Source organism: Apodemus sylvaticus, chromosome 20 (assembly GCF_947179515.1).
Source record: "Apodemus sylvaticus chromosome 20, mApoSyl1.1, whole genome shotgun sequence".
NCBI lineage: Eukaryota > Metazoa > Chordata > Mammalia > Rodentia > Muridae > Apodemus > Apodemus sylvaticus.
This window is the reverse complement of record NC_067491.1, coordinates 1,148,882-1,166,037: the sequence shown is the minus strand read 5'-3', so window position 1 is coordinate 1,166,037 and position 17,156 is coordinate 1,148,882. Positions and strand designations below refer to the sequence as shown.

General features: G+C 52.3%; 1 protein-coding gene across 5 annotated transcripts in view; it reads left to right on the top strand.

The window, feature by feature from the left end:
- The first annotated feature begins 547 nt into the window (after positions 1–547).
- The window catches only part of Dot1l (DOT1 like histone lysine methyltransferase), a 39,543-nt gene continuing 22,934 nt past the window's right edge, over positions 548–17,156 (top strand). For 2 of the 5 annotated variants that reach the window (XM_052165630.1, XM_052165628.1), the window contains exons 1-5: positions 548–912; positions 11,197–11,240; positions 12,890–12,964; positions 15,297–15,360; positions 16,091–16,319. In XM_052165630.1, coding sequence (XP_052021590.1) covers positions 832–912; positions 11,197–11,240; positions 12,890–12,964; positions 15,297–15,360; positions 16,091–16,319 — 493 coding nt within the window. In that variant the 5' untranslated portion in view covers positions 548–831. The remainder of the gene's footprint in view (positions 913–11,196; positions 11,241–12,889; positions 12,965–15,296; positions 15,361–16,090; positions 16,320–17,156) is intronic. The other 3 variants (XR_007974655.1, XM_052165631.1, XM_052165632.1) reach the window with 2 other exon arrangements.

The following is a 17,156-nucleotide window of genomic DNA, read 5'->3' as shown; positions in this document are numbered from 1 at the left end:
GAGGCTGGTGGATTTCGGTAAATTCGAAATCAGACTGGTCAACAGACTGAGCTCCAGGACAGTCAGGGCTACCCTGTCTCAAAAAAAACCCAAAAACTCCCAAATAAGTAATTAAATAAACAATAAGCAGGATGTCCTATATTTATGTAGAATAGAAAAGTGAAAAAAGAAATAGGAAAACGAAAGAAAGGAAAAATTGAAAAGGAAAAAAAAAGGCCGGAAAAACAGAAAAAGAAAAGGGACGACGGGAGGGGAAGAGAAAGAAAAAGGAAATGGAAAGAAAAAAAGCAAAGCAAAGCAAGCCTGCGCAACTGGGATTTGAACTTGCCCCTCATGGTCCCCCTCCACTCGTCTTTGGCAGGATTTCCCCGGATCCCGGCTTCAGGCGTCCGAGGGCAACCGAGGACGTGCGTGCGCCCCTGCGTGCGTACGTGCGTGCGTCGGCGGAGGCGGGCGAGTCCAAGGGGGCGTGGCGTGCGAGGGGTGGTGCGCGCGGCGCTGCGGGCGGAGGCTCAGGGCGCGCACCGCCTCTTGGCTCCCGGTCTCCCCCGCGCGCGCACGCCGAGTGGTTCAGCCCGACCCCCCGGCTCATTGTGCCTTCTCCTCACGCCGGCCCAAGATGGCTGCGGCACTAGACGCCCCGGGTCTGTGACTCCTACAAAGAGGGGAGCTGGGGCCATACAGGAGCGGCGGCCGAGGCACAGGCCGGGCCGTCTATCCTCAGCCGTCCGCCCAGCGTCCGCCCGAGTCCGCCCGCCCGGCTTCCCGCCGGCGGCCCCTCCCCTCCCCCAACCGCCCGCCTAGCATGGTGCGGCGGCCGCGCGCGCCGACATGGGCGAGAAGCTGGAGCTGAGGCTCAAGTCGCCTGTGGGCGCCGAGCCCGCCGTCTACCCGTGGCCGCTGCCGGTCTATGTGAGTGTACTTGTGGAGAACCCCGGGGTGGGAGTCGTAGAGCCCCGCGGCGGCGGCGGCGGCGGCGGCGGCGGGTCCTTGGCGGTTCCCGGCCCGCGCCCGCGCCTGCCGTTGCCCTGACGCGGCTCGTCGCGCTGTCGCCGCCGCCGCCGGCCCGGAGCCCCGCGTCTCCAGCCTTCGAGGACCCGAGTCTGGGCTGACGTTGTGGGCAGGGGTGTAGGGACTGGGAAGTCGGGGACGCTTCGCCTTGGTGGCGAGCCCTCATGGTGTCACCTAAGTTGTCACCGCACTGCCCCTCGCCCTGTCGTCTGTATCTCATCGTGCTGCCTTCTCCTAGTGTCCCCTACGCCCTTTGATGTTGTCACCTGGTGTTGATGGGCAGGTGCTAAAAGGAACCCTAGAAGGTCAGGGAGGTTGGCTCTACGGGTCAGCTTAGGTTGTCCCCCGCGTTCGTGCCATGGTAGGAGGGCACTGAATGTTCATGTCAGGGGGCCCGGCTGAAAGGACCCTGAGAAGTTAGAAAGGTGTCATCTCAGTTTGTCCCTCCATGTGTCGTGTGATGATGGTGGATTCTCCGGGAGGTACCGTGAAATGCTGGAGTAGTTGTGTGTTAATGTTGGTGGCAGGGCTAGAGGGTACTTAGGAAGTCTGGAGGTTGTCCTCTCTCGTGTTGGTGGGCAGGGCTGGTGAGACTCTAGGAAGTTGAGGGTGTTATCCCCTAATCCTAATGATCCTTGAGAAATGACACGCACAGTGGAAGTGCCAGAGGCAAACAGGGGTTCTGAAGTCGGGAGTGAGTGTGTGTGGGTGGGAGTGGTGGGGGGTGGTGGGGGTGGTGGGGGGGGTGGGGGTGGTGGTGGTGGTGGTGGTGGTGGTTGTGCAGAGTACTCAAACCCTTTGGAGGCCTAGAGTAGAATATAAAGCGGCAAGGTTCCCTGGGTGCTGCTGAGTTGACATCTTCACTGGGGTCCGGTGGCACACGCGTGTCCTGGGATGCCCTTGCACCTGTCCTTTCCCATTGGGTGTCCCTGTGTGTCCTTGAAAATTCCCACAGGTGTCCACTCGAAACCTCTGAGGTCAGCAAGATGGCTCAGCAACAGAGTCCTATAATCTGAGTTCCATTTTTGGGACATGGCAGAAGGGAGAGTACCAGTTTCCACCAGTACTCTGGCCTCACTGTATGCACAAACGCAGCTGCTCAAAATGTAACAGGAGTTTTGAAATCACTGTATGTATGCCAGACATGGTGGCACGAATACTTTTTTTTTTTTTTTTTTTTTTTGGTTTTTCAAGACAGGGTTTTTCTGTGTAGCCCTGGCTGTCCTGGAACTCACTCTGTAGACCAGACTGGTCTCGAACTCAGAAATCCGCCTGCCTCTGCCTCCCAAGTGCTGGGATTAAAAGTGTGCGCCACCACCGCCCAGTGTGGCACACACTTTTAATCCTGGCACTTGGTAGAGGCAGGAGGAGTTTCAAACCAACTCTGTCTATACTGTGGGTTCCAGGTTGGTGGCCTGTTTACAGAATCTGAGAAATTGGGAAGGCTTGTCCCCTCTTGTTACCATGACTGGAAGGGCTGTGGGAAATGGGAAACTCCCCTCGTGTTAGTGGAGTCTCAGGGGGCCTTGGGAAGTCTGGGAGGTTGTCTAGTGAGACTGTCAGGAAGAGAGGAAGAACACACTCCTTAGTACTTTTCCTCTTCAGACATGGACGTTCTGACCACCAGGGTAGTTCTGTTAGTTGTGGTCATAGGCACAGTTGAGGTGCAGCACGCTTCAGCCACCCCAGCCTCCCCTCCACTGTCCCTGTGTCATCTGCCTCCCACCTCCTTGGCTGTCACACTGTGTTCTCTGCTAGCAGCTTTTCCCAGAAAGTCCAGTGAATGATCAGCAGCTCTGCAGTGTTCACCCTGGAGATTGTGTCTGAGGCTTGCTCACCCACGCTGTCTGAGGGCTTGAGGCTGCCTCTAGGTTTTCTTTTAGCTGGGCAACATCCTTTGGGTGGTGAGCCAAGTTCAGTGATCATTCATTCTGCTAGTCATAGGATGCCTGTGCTGGTCCAGTTTTTCTTTTTCTTTTGTTTCTTGGTCTTGTTATATAGTGGCTGACCTGGAACTCACTCTGTAGCTCAGGCTGGCCTTGAACTTGCAGTGATATCCTGCTTCTGCCCAAGTGCTGGTTAGGGTGAAGGGTTTATATTCCTGTGGGGGGGGGGTGTCCATGCACACTGTGGAGGGAGGGGGGAGATTAGAGCTCCAGACACCTGCAGGTGGCCTTGTTCAAGCTGCAACTGTCACTGAGGAGACTAAGCAATGGTCTGCTTGGTCTGTACTGAGTGGACAGTCACCAGGCCGCATCCCCATTGCTGTCATATATGAGTTTGAAGGGTTAAAAAAAACTACCACAGTCTTGTTGATGCCCAGTGGAATGGTGCTGCTTGTTTGCCTCTGCCCTGTCCCCTGGTGATGAAGGCTGAAAGTTCACCCAGTGACACTGGCCCAGTCACCCTCTCATGTGAATCAGACCTTCAGTTGAGCCTGGCGGGAACTGGCTTTCCAGTGGCAGCTGGGAATGACCTCCCAGTGCCTTTCCCTTGCTGGCCCAGATCTCACTTGGCAAGGTTGGCTGTGCTGGCCCAGCCCTGCTCCTGATATCTGAAGCCCTTTCCAGCTGTGGCTGTCCCTCTGCTCTCTATGCAGGAGCCAGCAGGTGGCAGGGTGGGGAGGTGGGGTTTAGCTCTCACACAGCCTGAGAGGAGACAGCAGCTCTTAGGAAGCCAGAACCTGGCACACACTAGACAGTGTCAGGTCTGCCATGCTAGTTCCCAGGAAGTGGAGGCAGAAGGATCAGGAGTTCAAGACCAGTTTTGACTATATAGTGAGTTCCATGCCAGCCTGCCCCACCTGTATCAGACTGCTGCCGGTCCCTTTCCCCAGTCAAGCAAACATAGAAAAATCTCTTGTTGCCTTGTGATCCCGTTACTGAGGCATTGGGAAAAGGCTGGGCGCTCCTGTCTCTGAGGACCTGAGCTCAGATCTCACCGTGTGCCTGCCTACCTATAGGCCTTCCCAGTCTATTCCAATGGGGTGTCAGCAGAATCCAACTGGCCTTCTGCCTCCCCTCAGAGTGCTGGGATGCTAGGTGTGCGCCACCAGATCTGGCTTTATAATCCTTTGTAAAAAGCACTTGCAAGCTACCCTTGGTGTCCTGGGGAGAACAGAGGATAGAAAGACATTCAGTACAGGCTTTGGAACTTGGACAGACAGAATAGGAACTGAGTGGCAGTCATGGACCTGGGCTGGTGGCCCAGCTTCTTAGAGGCATTGGGCAGCCTTGTGTTCACACTCAGAAATACCCAGTTTGGGGACCAGGTTTGGACAAGTGGCAGGTGGGAGGGGGACAGCATCCTTACAACAGTTTAGGGCTCTGGGAGCTCACAGAATAACCCCTTGAGCAGAAGTGATGCAGATGTCATTTGTAGCTGTTTGCTTGGCAGCAGCTAGGGGCAAACCTGACAATGAGGGCTAGGATGGCCTTCTTGTTGGTGACTCAATAGGCCATGTGTGGTGGCGTGTCCCTTCTGATGAGTTCAGGAGTCCCGTGGGTGGTTGGGTGAGTCGTGCTGTGGGTAGAATGAGCCAGCCCCAGCGTGACTCAGAAGGTATTTTCTCCTGCTGACTTTTTTGGATAAGTGTCCAGGCTAATCTGTGCTCACATGGACAGGAGGTAGGTTGACCTTTAGCCTGACTGTGTGGGCCAGTGACCTGCTCCAGAACGGAAAGGATGATAATGGTGGGATTCCAAGTTTGGCAGTGTGAAACACTGGCTCTGAGCTTGCCTTTCAAACCACTTACTGTGTTGATGGTGAGAGCAGGGGACAGCCAGGGAACCACTAGCTGGGCCTCTGCGTGGGAGCCCTGCCCTTTCTCAAGTTAGACATTTCTGAGATGGTCTGATTCTGTACCCAGAACAGTTTAGCATTTGCCATGTAGTCCAGGCTAATTTCAAACTTAGAGCAATCCTGTCTCATTCTCTCAACTGCTATGAATATGGGTATGAGATGAACATGGCTTCAAGTTACATGTGAAGTTGTTATGTTAGTGGGAAAGACCTCTCCACCTCTCCACAGCATTCCCTGTGGGATATGTGACACTGGCAGGTATCATTACTTCTGCCATATGGAAAGGTTAGCTAGCCATTCTCATGGGAGTAGGGTCTGTCCTTAATTGACACTCGGTGATGCCTAGTGACATTTGGCACTGGGCCTCTGCTTAGCTGGGTTCTGGATATCAGAGACATAGGTCTGCTACCTGGTATCTCGGGTTGGATAAGTGGTCTGTTTGTTGGAGCAGACCTGTTCTCTTTTTCCAGGGTCCTCGTTATGCAAGCCAGCTTGGTTATCTTTCCAGAACATTGTCTGGCTGTGTTCAGTACAGATGTCCACCCACCTGAGCGTTAGCTTGTTACTAGCTTACCCCAAAACAGTTGTCCATTGTGTGTGGGCACCATCTCTGGAGCTGAGATGTGACTACCTTCTGAGGTCCTACGTAGGCTAACTACCACTGGCTGATCTGTTGGTGGTGTGGGTGTGCCAGGGTCACTGGCAGGGTAGAGCTGTTGACGGAGGGAATGTCATGCAGTTATGGAAGCCCCTGCCTCCTCCCTTCTCCACTTCTTTCCTCTCCTCTCTGTGTCTCTAGACTCCTGACTCTGTGCCTTTACCTCAGAGTGCTGGGATGACACTGGCCTGGTTTACATGGCGCTGGGGATGAAGCCCAGGGCTTGTGTACTCTAGGAGTGCAGGGCCCACTGAGCTATATTTCTAACTCAGAAAGGAAGTACCTGCCTGCTTGTGGGAAGACCAGTTTTGTCCAAGACCAGCACCCCAGACAGGTTACCTGACAGGGTCTGTGGAATAATCAGAGGTCAGGTAGCTATTTACAGCTCTCTAGTTCTAGAATAGTCCCATCACCCCCATGAACAATCATCTGTCCCTAGCACCCACGAGTATAACTTTCTGTCTCAGGATTATCTGTTCTGGACATCTCTTATTGCAGAGCACACACGATGGTCCGGTCAACATTGTCAGGACCCCTGTGCCTCTGCTTTTGCCTCTGGCTTGTGGTATTTGAGTGTGGAGACTCAAAGCCAGTTTTTAGGCTTTGGAAGACTAACTTGTTTCCTCCATACTAGGACGGAGTAACAGGATAGACTGGGGTGGCACCAAGATAAGGACATTCATATATACCAGGCAACAGTTTTTAAAAAGATGGAATTTTATTTACTGTGCACAGGTATTCATTACATGTGAGGGTAGAAGACAGAAGAGGACGCTGTGCCCTCTTCTGTCACTATCTGTCCCTTTGAGGCAGGGTCCTTTGCTGGACCTGATTTGCCTTCTCAGGTAGATTGGAAGCCAGTGGGCTCCAGTCCCCAGCCCCCACACCCCTGCTGGGATTACAGGTGCTGTAACTGCTTGACTTGTTACCTTCTCTTTTGATTGCAGAGCAAGTGCTGTGAACGCTTGGTCTCTCTGTGGTCCCTGTGCAGTGCCCGGGTGCAATGCAATGCTATCTTGCTGTTGTCTGGGCAGGGCTGCTTGCCTCTCCCTCAGGGTTTGTCCCAGCTCTCCTACGACAAGGGTAACTAAACCCCTGTCCTTTGCCCTCACACACTTGAGGGAGGAGTGGCCCGCAAGAAGGACACAAAAGTGTCCTGATGGTGAGCGTGCAGTCACTCTTATCTGTTGACTGACCTATATCGCTAATAGACCTGAGTAGGTGGTGTCAGTCCTCTTTGAAGACCTCAGAGGTCAGCTTGGCTTGGAATGTTCTGCAAAACCCCTTGTGGCCACAGAGCAGACAACTGGCACAGGTGGGCTGGCTTTGACCTCATCTCTGTCCTGAGTCCCCATCCCATACCAGCCTCCTGCCTTCTGGAAGCTGGGTGTCCTCATGTGTGCTGTGAATTAGTACCCTGGAGCTGGGCCAGGCCTTGGGGCCCTCTGTGGATTTTTGAGTTCGGGGTCAAGTCTAAAAACATTCTCTAGGTTGGGTGTGTCTGTGGCCTCAGCTGCTTGGGAGTCTGGGGCAGGGAGAGTGCTTGAGCCCAAAAGTTAGAGGCCAGCCTCAATAACATCATGAGCCTCCCACTATAAAGCTACCAGAAAGTTAGACTGTCTCCCTTCCCCTCCTTCTCTCCCAACCCTTCCTCTCTCCCGCCTCTCTCTATGTATGTATATATGTGTGTGCAATTACACTTGTGTGAGCAGATGTACCCCAAGCCTGGAATGTGCTGTACATTCTTGGGATAGCTCATCAGCCTGTATATGTGATATGATCTTAATCCTGTGTGGTCTTTTCTAAGGATCTCCTTCCTTTCACATGTGCAGGGCCATGTGGCGCACCAAAAGTGGTCAGTGCTATATATACATCTGGCCAAGCTGACCACCTGGAGCCAGGGTCCTTTGTCCTCCTTTGTGTGGGACTATGTTTGCTAATGACTGAGGTCATGGTTCCACTCATGTCTGAGGCTTCTTCAGGCTTCTCTGCTGGATGCACGCTTTGGAGACACCTTCTGGGGGATCCCAGTGGTCATGCTTCTGTCTCCTATGGGTCTTTGGTACTAGGATGGAGATGTAGACTCCTTTGAGCTGATCCTTGATTGAGGGACCTGTCTGGGATTCTGTGTAAGGCTCCTTCCTCTCCTGCCCTTGTCCAGGCAATGCTCTGTTAGGCTGTTGATCACTCTGCATGTGACCTGAGCAGTTGGTGGTCATCGGTTGAAGCAAGTTCAGGAGAGTTTGGAACAGCCTCCCACACCTTTGCTGTGATGGTATTTGGCATCCACAGAAGAAAGTATTTGTTTCTCCATACAGGGTCTCTCCGTGTTGTCCTGGCTGTCTTGGAATTCAGTTTGTAGACCAGGCTGGCCTTGAACTCCTGTCTCTGCTTCCTGCGTGCCTGGATTAAAGGGGTGCAGCACCATGCCCAGCCTGCCTGCTCTTTGCTTTCTTGCTTGCTCCCTCCCATCCCTTTCTTTAGCAGTGTCTCTCTCTATGTAGCCTTGGTTGGCCTTGAACTCACAGAGATCACCTGCTTCTGTCTTTGCTGTGACCACTGCCTCCTGCCACTTGGGTATTGCATTGTGGAAGAAATGAGCTGCTGTGGTTTGGTGACAAGTGTATGGGTGAGCCTGTTGCTGTGACACATATCTGTGACCCCAGCAGCACTCAGGAGGCCAGGGCAGGATTTGGCATTTCAGGTTAGCCTGGTCTATAGTGATGATCCTATTTATAAATCCATGAAGGGACTGAAGTCGCTCAGGAGGCATTTGCAAGGCCTGCTGCTCTATCCCTAACACTGGGAAAGAGAAAAGAGCAAACTGTCTTAGGCGCTCAGCAGTGAATTTGTGGTGCTGCATCAGATGTGGGCAGTCCCTGTACAAAGAGACAGCGTTTCTCATGGACCCAGGCTCCTGGGGCTGTGCCCAGTATAGTCCCTTCCTCCCAGGTGCCTGCATGCCTGTCCCTTTCCGAGGGACCAGTGGGTGCTCAGGGCATGGACATAGCTGAAAGAATCTGCTCTTCGTAGGAGCAGGACTGTTGAATGGACATAACAAACTCAGTGTGGTCTGGTCCTCAGTAAGTTGGGAAGTCCTAAAAATCCTGTGAGGTAATCAGTTCCTTGGCAATCAGTCTCTACCTTGGGAAGTAGAGACAGGAGAACCTCAGAAAGCCAAGGATTGGGGTTATTACATGGTGTTGGAGGGCTTGCAGAGCATGGGTTCTCTCTTGAGTGCACAGGCCCACACCAGTGCTGGTGGGTTTTGTTGACAGTACTAGGGCTGGAACCTTACCTTGTGCATGGCAGGCAGGTGTGTGCTGAGCCTTGTACCTACAAGGCCCTCTATAGAGACCACTAGTGTGTTTAGAGCCCTTCTGATACTGTCCTGGGCTGCTCTTGACTGAGGGGATCCTTCTCTTCTTCTCTCCTCTCCTCTCTCTCCTTTCTGTCCCCTACCTCACCAAAAAAAAAAAAAAAAAAAAAAAAAAAAACCAAAAAAACAAAAAAACAAACAAACAAAAAAACCTTACAGGGTTTCTCTGTATAGTCCTGGCTCTCCTGGAACTAGCACTGTGGAACAGGCTGGCCTTGAACTCACAGAGATCCTCCTGCTTCTGCCTCTTGAGTGCTGGCATTAAAGGTGTCTTTTTTTTTTTTTTTTTAAGATAGTCCTAGGGCTGGAGACTTGGCTCAGTGGGTAAGAGCATTGATTGCTCTTCTGAAGGTGCTGAGTTCAAATCCCAGCACCCACATGGTGGCTCACAACCATTCGTTATGAGATCGGACACCCTCTTCTGGTGTGTCTGAAGACAGTTACAGTGTACTTAGACATAATAAATAAATAAATCTTTTAAAAAAAGATTGTCCTATTTATTCCAGCCCAGCCTGTACCCTGAAGAGAGATAGGATGAGAAGTGGGTGCCACCAGGTCCAGCTTCCTCTGCTCTGTTTTGAGACAAAGTCTCATTATGTAGACTTGGCGAGCCAGGCATTTCTGTTTTCTTTCTTTTTCAAAAATGTTTTTTAATTTTCTGTGTATAGTTGTGTTACCTGCATGTTTGTCTGCACCATGTCCATGCAGTGCCGTATCCACTGGAGCTGGAGTGACAAGCTGTTGTGAGCCACCATGTGGTTGCTGGGACTTGAACCTGGATCCTCTGTTAGAGCAGCCAGTGCATTAACCACCTAGCTGCCTCTCCAGCTGCACAGCATTTCTAAGATCTGAGTCTAAGTTTGTAGTGAGCCAGTGCTGTGCTTGCCCTAGAACTGTGACAGCCACCTGGGTTGAGAACCCAGTAAGCTACCAGAGAGTAACCAAGGCTCTGTATCACATACTATAGGCCCTGCCTCTTCGGCAGTGTTGATTAGATTCTCTCTGTTCTTCCCAGTCCCCAAAGCAAGTCAAGCTGATACCCCACACCCTGGGTTCTCAGGAATGGTTTGGGTGACCCCAGGATAATGCTGATCCTGAGGAGACTGGGTACACTGGGTATTCACAGCTGGTAGAGCACATGAAAGTCTGCCTGCCTACCTGCCTGCCTGTGTATGCATCCATGCGCATGTTCTCCGATGCCTTTGTTGTTATATGTGAGAAAGAAGAGGTGAAGCATTGGGGTAATGGTAACAATACATCTGCCCCACTGCTGTATAGCTTCTCTAGGGAGACCTGTGTGCAGTCACAGCTTCACCCCAGACAGGGCACCAGCCACAAACCACAGAATTGATCCTATAATTTAAGAGAACTGTGAGTTCACTGGGGTTACTTATCGAGTGTGGGTGACTCAAAGGCAGCTTGGGGTTCCCTCCACGAGCTGCCTGGTTCAGTCTTCTTTCCCTAGCACTTGTGAATCATGGAAATTTCACACACTTCCTCAACGTCAGACTTAATGAGTTTTCCTACCATGAACACCCCCTGACCCCTATCTAAGTGGGCTCATCTTCAGACAACCACAGCAGGAGACTGCCTAGAGACTTAGGGTTTGGAGGCCCACTGTGTGAGCCCACATTAGTGTTCAAGGGCAACTTGACTGTTCCTTAACTCTGTGTAGCTTGTGGCTGTGCTGGACACCCCACTGAGTCCTCTGTGCAGCAGGGATAATGACCAGGACTTAGGCAGAGCAAAGAGCCTGGGCTCTGGAACCCTGGCCATGGTGTCTGTGTGTCCCGTTCTCATGAGGCAGGCCGACAGCCTTCATCGTTCTGTGTCTGCCTTCATTACCCTACAGCGTACTTCTCGGTGGAGCTGGGGCTGTGCAAAGTCAGGGTGTAGTGGATGTGAATGAAGGGCAGGATGTGAATGAATGGGGTCACTGGCCAGCACAGGGGGGCGGGAGCACTGCGCCTCCTGCTTCCTTGTCCTTCTTCCTCCCTCTGTCACTTCCTGTCAGTAGTTGGCATCCTTATACCTCATCTTGTGACAGATTTGAGAGTTGGCCCTGAGTGGTCATGCTTGATTTCAGGCATAGCACACATGCTGGCCAGTGGATGTGCTGTTTCCCATTTTGTAGGTGGGAACGCTAGCTCAGTGGGACTCTGCAGGATCTGCCTACACCCATCAGGTTTGCAGAGAGACAGTTCTGAGTCAAGCTCCAGCTCCAGGCAATGTGTTGAGTTAGCATCTCTGTGGTGTTCAGGACCTGTGGGTGTGCATCATAGAATAAGAGGAGTTGGGGTATCAATGTGTGGTTGTTGCGACCAACTGTGCAGTCTTTCTCTTTCAGGACAAGCACCATGATGCTGCTCATGAGATCATCGAGACTATCCGGTAAGTGCTGTGTGGGTGAGCACTCGCGACCTGCTTCCTTAGGTTCCCAGCACTGCCACTGTGCTGTCCTCACTGGGACCTCTTAGCAAGTGGCAGGAGGAGCCCTGGCAGAGGCACCAAGTTGCAGGGCATCTCTCTATGGCCCTTGTCTGGGAAACCCTCAGTTGTTTGTTTCCCTGCCATGGTAGAGACTGAGCCAGCTCTCATTTATGTGCAGCCTCTGAGCTGCTACCTCCCAGGAGATGGAACTGGGGACATCTCTCTGTCCCCCTATCTTCCCTTCACTAGTCCCCACTTTTGGGCTGGAGAAGCATGGGAATTTGTAAGGACCACTAAGGCCTGATGTTACGGAGTAGGGCCTCCTTCCTGTGACGCCTGCACAGACGCATGATGCCAGGGCAGCCGCCTGTTTGGATGGATCTGCAGCCTGCCTTCTGAAGCCTCTGCCCTCTGTGGCTCCCGTAATAGTGGACATAGACTACTGGGGAAAGCCCTGGCAGACTGTAGAGACTAGACTTGTAGATTGCCATTGAGTGTTCTGAGGTGGAGGCAGTGGAAGCAGTGGGACTTACAGGCCAGTCTGGGCTGTAAAGAGGCCAGAGAGTTGGGTATAATGCTAGCCTGGGGACCTGAGTTCATCTCTGGAAGCCATGCAAATGAAGATGGAAGGTCAGGACTAGTTGCAGATGTCCCCTGATCCCTATATGTTCTGTGGTACAATGTGACTCCATCTTGTGCATCCACAAGTGAATGTGTACCCAGCCGCTACCCCTGTGCACAAGTAATAAGAAGGCCCTCACAGCCTTGCCAACTGTCTGTGCTTCCAGGAAGCTCTTGGGGCAGCAGAGCACATCTGGCTGGAGGAGTGGACCTGGCAGAACTTAGGAGGCAGAGGCACAGAGAGGGGCAGAGAGGCAAAGACAGAGGCAGGAGCATCTCTATGATTTTGAGGCCAGCCTGGTTTGCAGCCTGGTCTACATAGTGAGTTCAGGACAGTCAGGGCTGTAGGGAAGCCCTGTCTTGGGGGCAGGGGTTTGGGGGGCGAGTTATATCCCAGGCCTTGAACTCCTGATCTTCCTGCCAAGGCTGGTCCTTCCCCCATAGTTTTTTTTTTGTTTGTTTGTTTTTTTAAATCATGTTTGTATGTGGTTGATTTATCAGTATGCACACATGCCATAGCACATAGTGGGGGCAGAGGGCAGCTTTGTGGAATTGCTTTTCCTCCTTGTTTAGGTTCCAGGATTGAACTTGGGTTGTTGGTTCTGTGCCACAGTTGCTTTTACCCACTGAGCCATCTTGCCAGCCCTTTTATGGAGAAAAGTCCCATTATGTAGCCCATACTGACTTGAATTTGGAGCCTTTATGCCTCAGCCCCACCCAACAGTGCTGGATTGGCTGGCTTGTACCACTGAGCCTGGCTAATATTTTATTTTTTATCATAATACATGAATTTATTTCTTTTCCAAGTACCAACACTGATCTTGGCCTCAAAATCTGTGTGATTTCTCAATAGCTCCTCATGAACTTGCATAGTAAGGCACAGACAGACAGACAGACACACACACACACACACACACACACACACACACACACACACACACACACAATCTGGAGATTGTTTCCGGCAGCACCTCTCTGTTCCATTTCAGGTGGGTCTGCGAGGAAATCCCAGATCTCAAGCTGGCCATGGAGAACTACGTCCTGATCGACTACGACACCAAAAGGTGAGCAGTGAGCAGGAAGGGATGGGGATTGGGCTGCCGGCTGTGCCTGCACGCCCACACCCTTGCCAGTCAGCCAGGAAGCTCTTTTGGTAGAACAGTGTGTCTGATTGGAGGAGTGAGGCAATCCCTGGGAACTTCTACACTGTACAAGTTGAATTGATATGTGGGAAAGGCCTTTTTATAGCAGCAGGTCCTGCCAGCACTATGTTGATGGGCCTCCCTACACCTTGCCTCCATAGGTGCTGGGTGAGGCCAATCCTTGTCCTCACATAGCCCTGCCCCCCCACCCCTGCACAGTGGGTGGAGGAGCAAAGGCATCAGTGGAATGCTGCCTGGAGCCAGTTTTGTTTTTCTTTGAGAAAGGTTAACCCAGGCTCCACCTCCTGCTCAGAGCCTGCCCATTCTTGACATTATCTGAAAAGCTTTGCTTGACCTATGACCTCATTATTAGAAAGGACTCCTGATGCTAGCCAGCCTTAGTAACAATGGGACAGTCTGCTGGCTGGGCCCACTGCCCTATGACTAGCATCTGGGTATAAGTGGACTGGAGCTCACTGCTGCCCCAAGGCAGCCTCTGTCCTTACAGAGTTGGGATAATTTGAACCCTCCATCTCACCACCTCTGAGAAGCTCCTAAGCCCTCTCAGGAAACTGCTTTTCCATGTGAGAAACCCACCCAGAACCTTGCAGTTAAACCCTCCACCCCACAGATAGTAGAGTGGGCCTTCTTACCTTACCCAGCGTGACCTCAAACTCCTGGGGCTCATATGACCCAGATTCCAAGTCGCTGGGATTGTAGTTGTGTGTGCCAGCACCTTGCCCTGCTTTGGCTTTTCCCAGTTCAGGGCTGCCATGCTCTGTTCTGTGGCTTCTGCTGTCCTGCTCTGTTCTGTGGTTGCTGCTGTCCTAGGTTCCTTTTAAGAGAAAGAAAGGTGTAAGATACTGACTGGGGCCAGTCCAGGTTCATACTGTAACATAGCAGAGTGCTGGGGCATCACGTGGCATTGTGTGACTCCCTCACATGGAGAGGAGGTTGGCTGTGTGTTGTGGCCCTGGAGCATTCTGTCCCCAGCATGAGGCTCCTCCTGGGCATTTAGGGAGTCCCTGAACATATGGGAGGTGTGGAGTAGCACCCTAATCCCTAGAACTGTGCTTCTGCTGCCTGGTATTCAAAGTGCACAGGGATCTTCTCAGAGGAAGCAGCTAATTGAGGGGTCTGTCCTGTCCAGAATCTACAGATACCCCAGCATCTGGGCCTGACTAATGGTGCCCATGCAATCTGAGGCACTCTACCTGCTTGACTTGCTTTCTCTTTAAAAGTCTTTATTTATTTTTACTTTGAGTGTAAACGTTTGCCTGTTTGTATGTCTCTGCACCATATGCAAGCAGTACCCACAGGGGCCAGAAGAGGGCATAGGATCCCCTGGAGCTGAGATTACAGCTCCTCTGAGCTTCTGTGTGGGTTCTGGGACCAGGACCTGGGTCCTCTTGCAGGGATAACCTTTGCTGTCACTGCTGGGCTGTCTTACAGGCTCCAGCTCTGCTTTCTTTTCGTTTTTTTAGAGGCAGGTCTTACTGTGTAGCCCTGGCTTGAACTTGTAACATTGTCCATCTCTGCATCTTTCCACCTCCTGAGAGCTGGGGTTGTCAATGTGGGCCGTGGGCCATCCTGTTGTCTCAACATGCTCCTTCTAGCTCAGAGAGGAGAGTCTTGGCTATCTGCCTTCCATCTCATTTGAGATGGTCTCTTGATTTTCAGTGCTACACATGCCAACCTGCCCCCTCTGCCTTAGAAGGATGGGAAACTTAGGACCTCGTACTTAGTAACAAGTGCATTAGCTGTTGAACCATCTCCCCAGCCTTAGCCCAGGTCAGGTCTCAGTTCCCCGCCCCCCCCCCCCTCTGTTTTTCAAGACAGGGTTTCTCTCTGTAGCCCCGGCTGTCCTGGAACTCAGGCTGGCCTTGAAACTCAGAAATTCACCTGCCTCTGCCTCCCAAGTGCTGGGATTAAAGGCATGTGCCACCACCACCTGGCATGACTTGCTCTTAAACTTCTTCATCTAAGTGACACAGACTGACTGTGGAATTGACATGTGAAGTAGAGCTACCCAAACTGCCCTTGGGCTTGGTCCTGTGGCCAGGAACTGTCTGAGCACAGAGCCTCTGGCTAGCCTGCTGTGTGGGTGTTCTGGAGCCCAGTGACTTCCCTGGAGGCTTCTGGTGGGGCATTCATTTTTCCAGCTCTACACATCTGTGAAAGCTGGGTACATTGTTGTAGCCCAATAACACACACACACTCCCCTCTCCCTCTCCCTCTCCCCTTCCTTTTTCAGTTTTGAAAGCATGCAGAGGCTGTGTGACAAATATAACCGGGCCATCGACAGCATCCACCAGCTGGTAAGTGGCTCCCCACTTTCGAGGCTGTTCACAACCACTGGGTTTGCATGAAGCTGCTCCTGGGCCTCCCAGGGCAGCAGCCAAGCACTCGGACCTCCTGCAGTCTGTGAAAAAGAGTGGTGGGGAGAGCAGTTGGCATGATGAGGCAGGGGAGTCAGGTGGCAGGACATCAAGACCCAGCTGGCACCGGCTGGCTTCCTCCAGTAGCTTCTTGGGGTCATTGCTGCTACACAGATAGACTCTTGCATCTGCGCCTATCCCTGTGTGCTGCCACAAAGGTGCAGGTAGTCAGCACCCTTCCCTGGAACTCACTCTGTAGACTAGGCTGGCCTCAATTCAGAGCTCTACCCGCTTCTGCCTCCCAAGTGCTGAATTTAAGGTGTGTGACACCAGAGCCTGGCAACCTTTTGGGTTTTTTTTTTGGATTTGCCCCCCACCCCCCACCCCCCCAGACAGAGTTTCTCTGCATAGCCCTGGCTGTCCTGGAACTCATTCTGTAGACCAGGCTGGCCTCAAACTCAGAAATCCACATGCCTCTGCCTCCCCGAGTGCTGGGATTACAGGCTCCCAGCTTACCTTTTGGGTTTTTGATTCAGGATCTTACTATGTAGTCCAGGTTGGCCTTGAATTGACAGTGTTCTTCCTGCCTCAACCTCCCAAGTTTTGGATGCCAAGCAGGTGCTGTTGGCTGCTGTTGAGTGTAATGGGTTCTGTGCACTCTTGTCCCCAGTGGAAGGGCACCACACAGCCCATGAAGCTGAATACTCGGCCGTCCAATGGGCTCCTGCGGCACATCCTGCAGCAGGTGTACAACCACTCTGTCACGGACCCGGAGAAGCTTAACAACTATGAGCCCTTCTCCCCTGAGGTGTATGGGGAGACCTCCTTTGACCTGGTGGCCCAGATGATTGATGAGATCAAGATGACTGAGGATGATCTGTTTGTTGACCTGGGCAGTGGTAAGTGTCTTGCAGCATGGTCTTTGAGCCATCCTTGGCTGGTGCAGTATACCCAAGGCTGCACATGAGTCCCAAAAGGGTCTTTTCATGGAGAACACTGGCTGAGTGAGGCTCCTGCTGCCACCAGTGCTCCCTGTCAGCCTTCTCCCAGAGCCCTCTGCCCTGGGCTTCCTTTCACCCTTGCTCCAGCTTGGGACCTAGTGGCTCTCAGGTTGTGGCTGCTTAACCAGAATTGTGTTCCTGAGGCTTCTGGTCATGGCTCTGTGCAGCCACACACTAACATTTGCAGACAGACAGACAGACAGACACATACACAGACAGCAGTGTTGCTGGGATGCCTGTATGGTTGTGGTTCTGATGATGTGCACTTTTCTTGGGGCACGTCTTAGGTTTTTTGCTTCGATGATATCCCATGACCAAAAGCAAGTGGGGAACGAAAGGGTTTCTTGGCTTATACGTCCAGATCAGAGTTCATTACTGAAGGAACTCAGGACAGGAACTCAAACAGGGCAGGAACCTGGAGGCAGCTCCTGAAGGAGCTGATAATGTGGATGCCATGGAAGGTACTGCTTACTGGCTTGCTCCCCATGGCTCAGTCAGCTTTTTGTCTTTATGCCCTCCCCCTCACCACCACCACCCCTTGTTTTTTCAAAACAGGTTTTTTTCTATGTAGCCTTGGCTGTCCTAGAACTCTGTTTGTAAACAGGCTGGCTTCAAACTCACAGAGATCTGCCTGCCTTTGCCTCTGAGCGCTGGGGCTAAAGGTGTGCACCACCACATTGAGCCTGCAACCATTTTAGAGAGCCCAGGGTCACCACGGTGGTCTGGGCCCTCCCA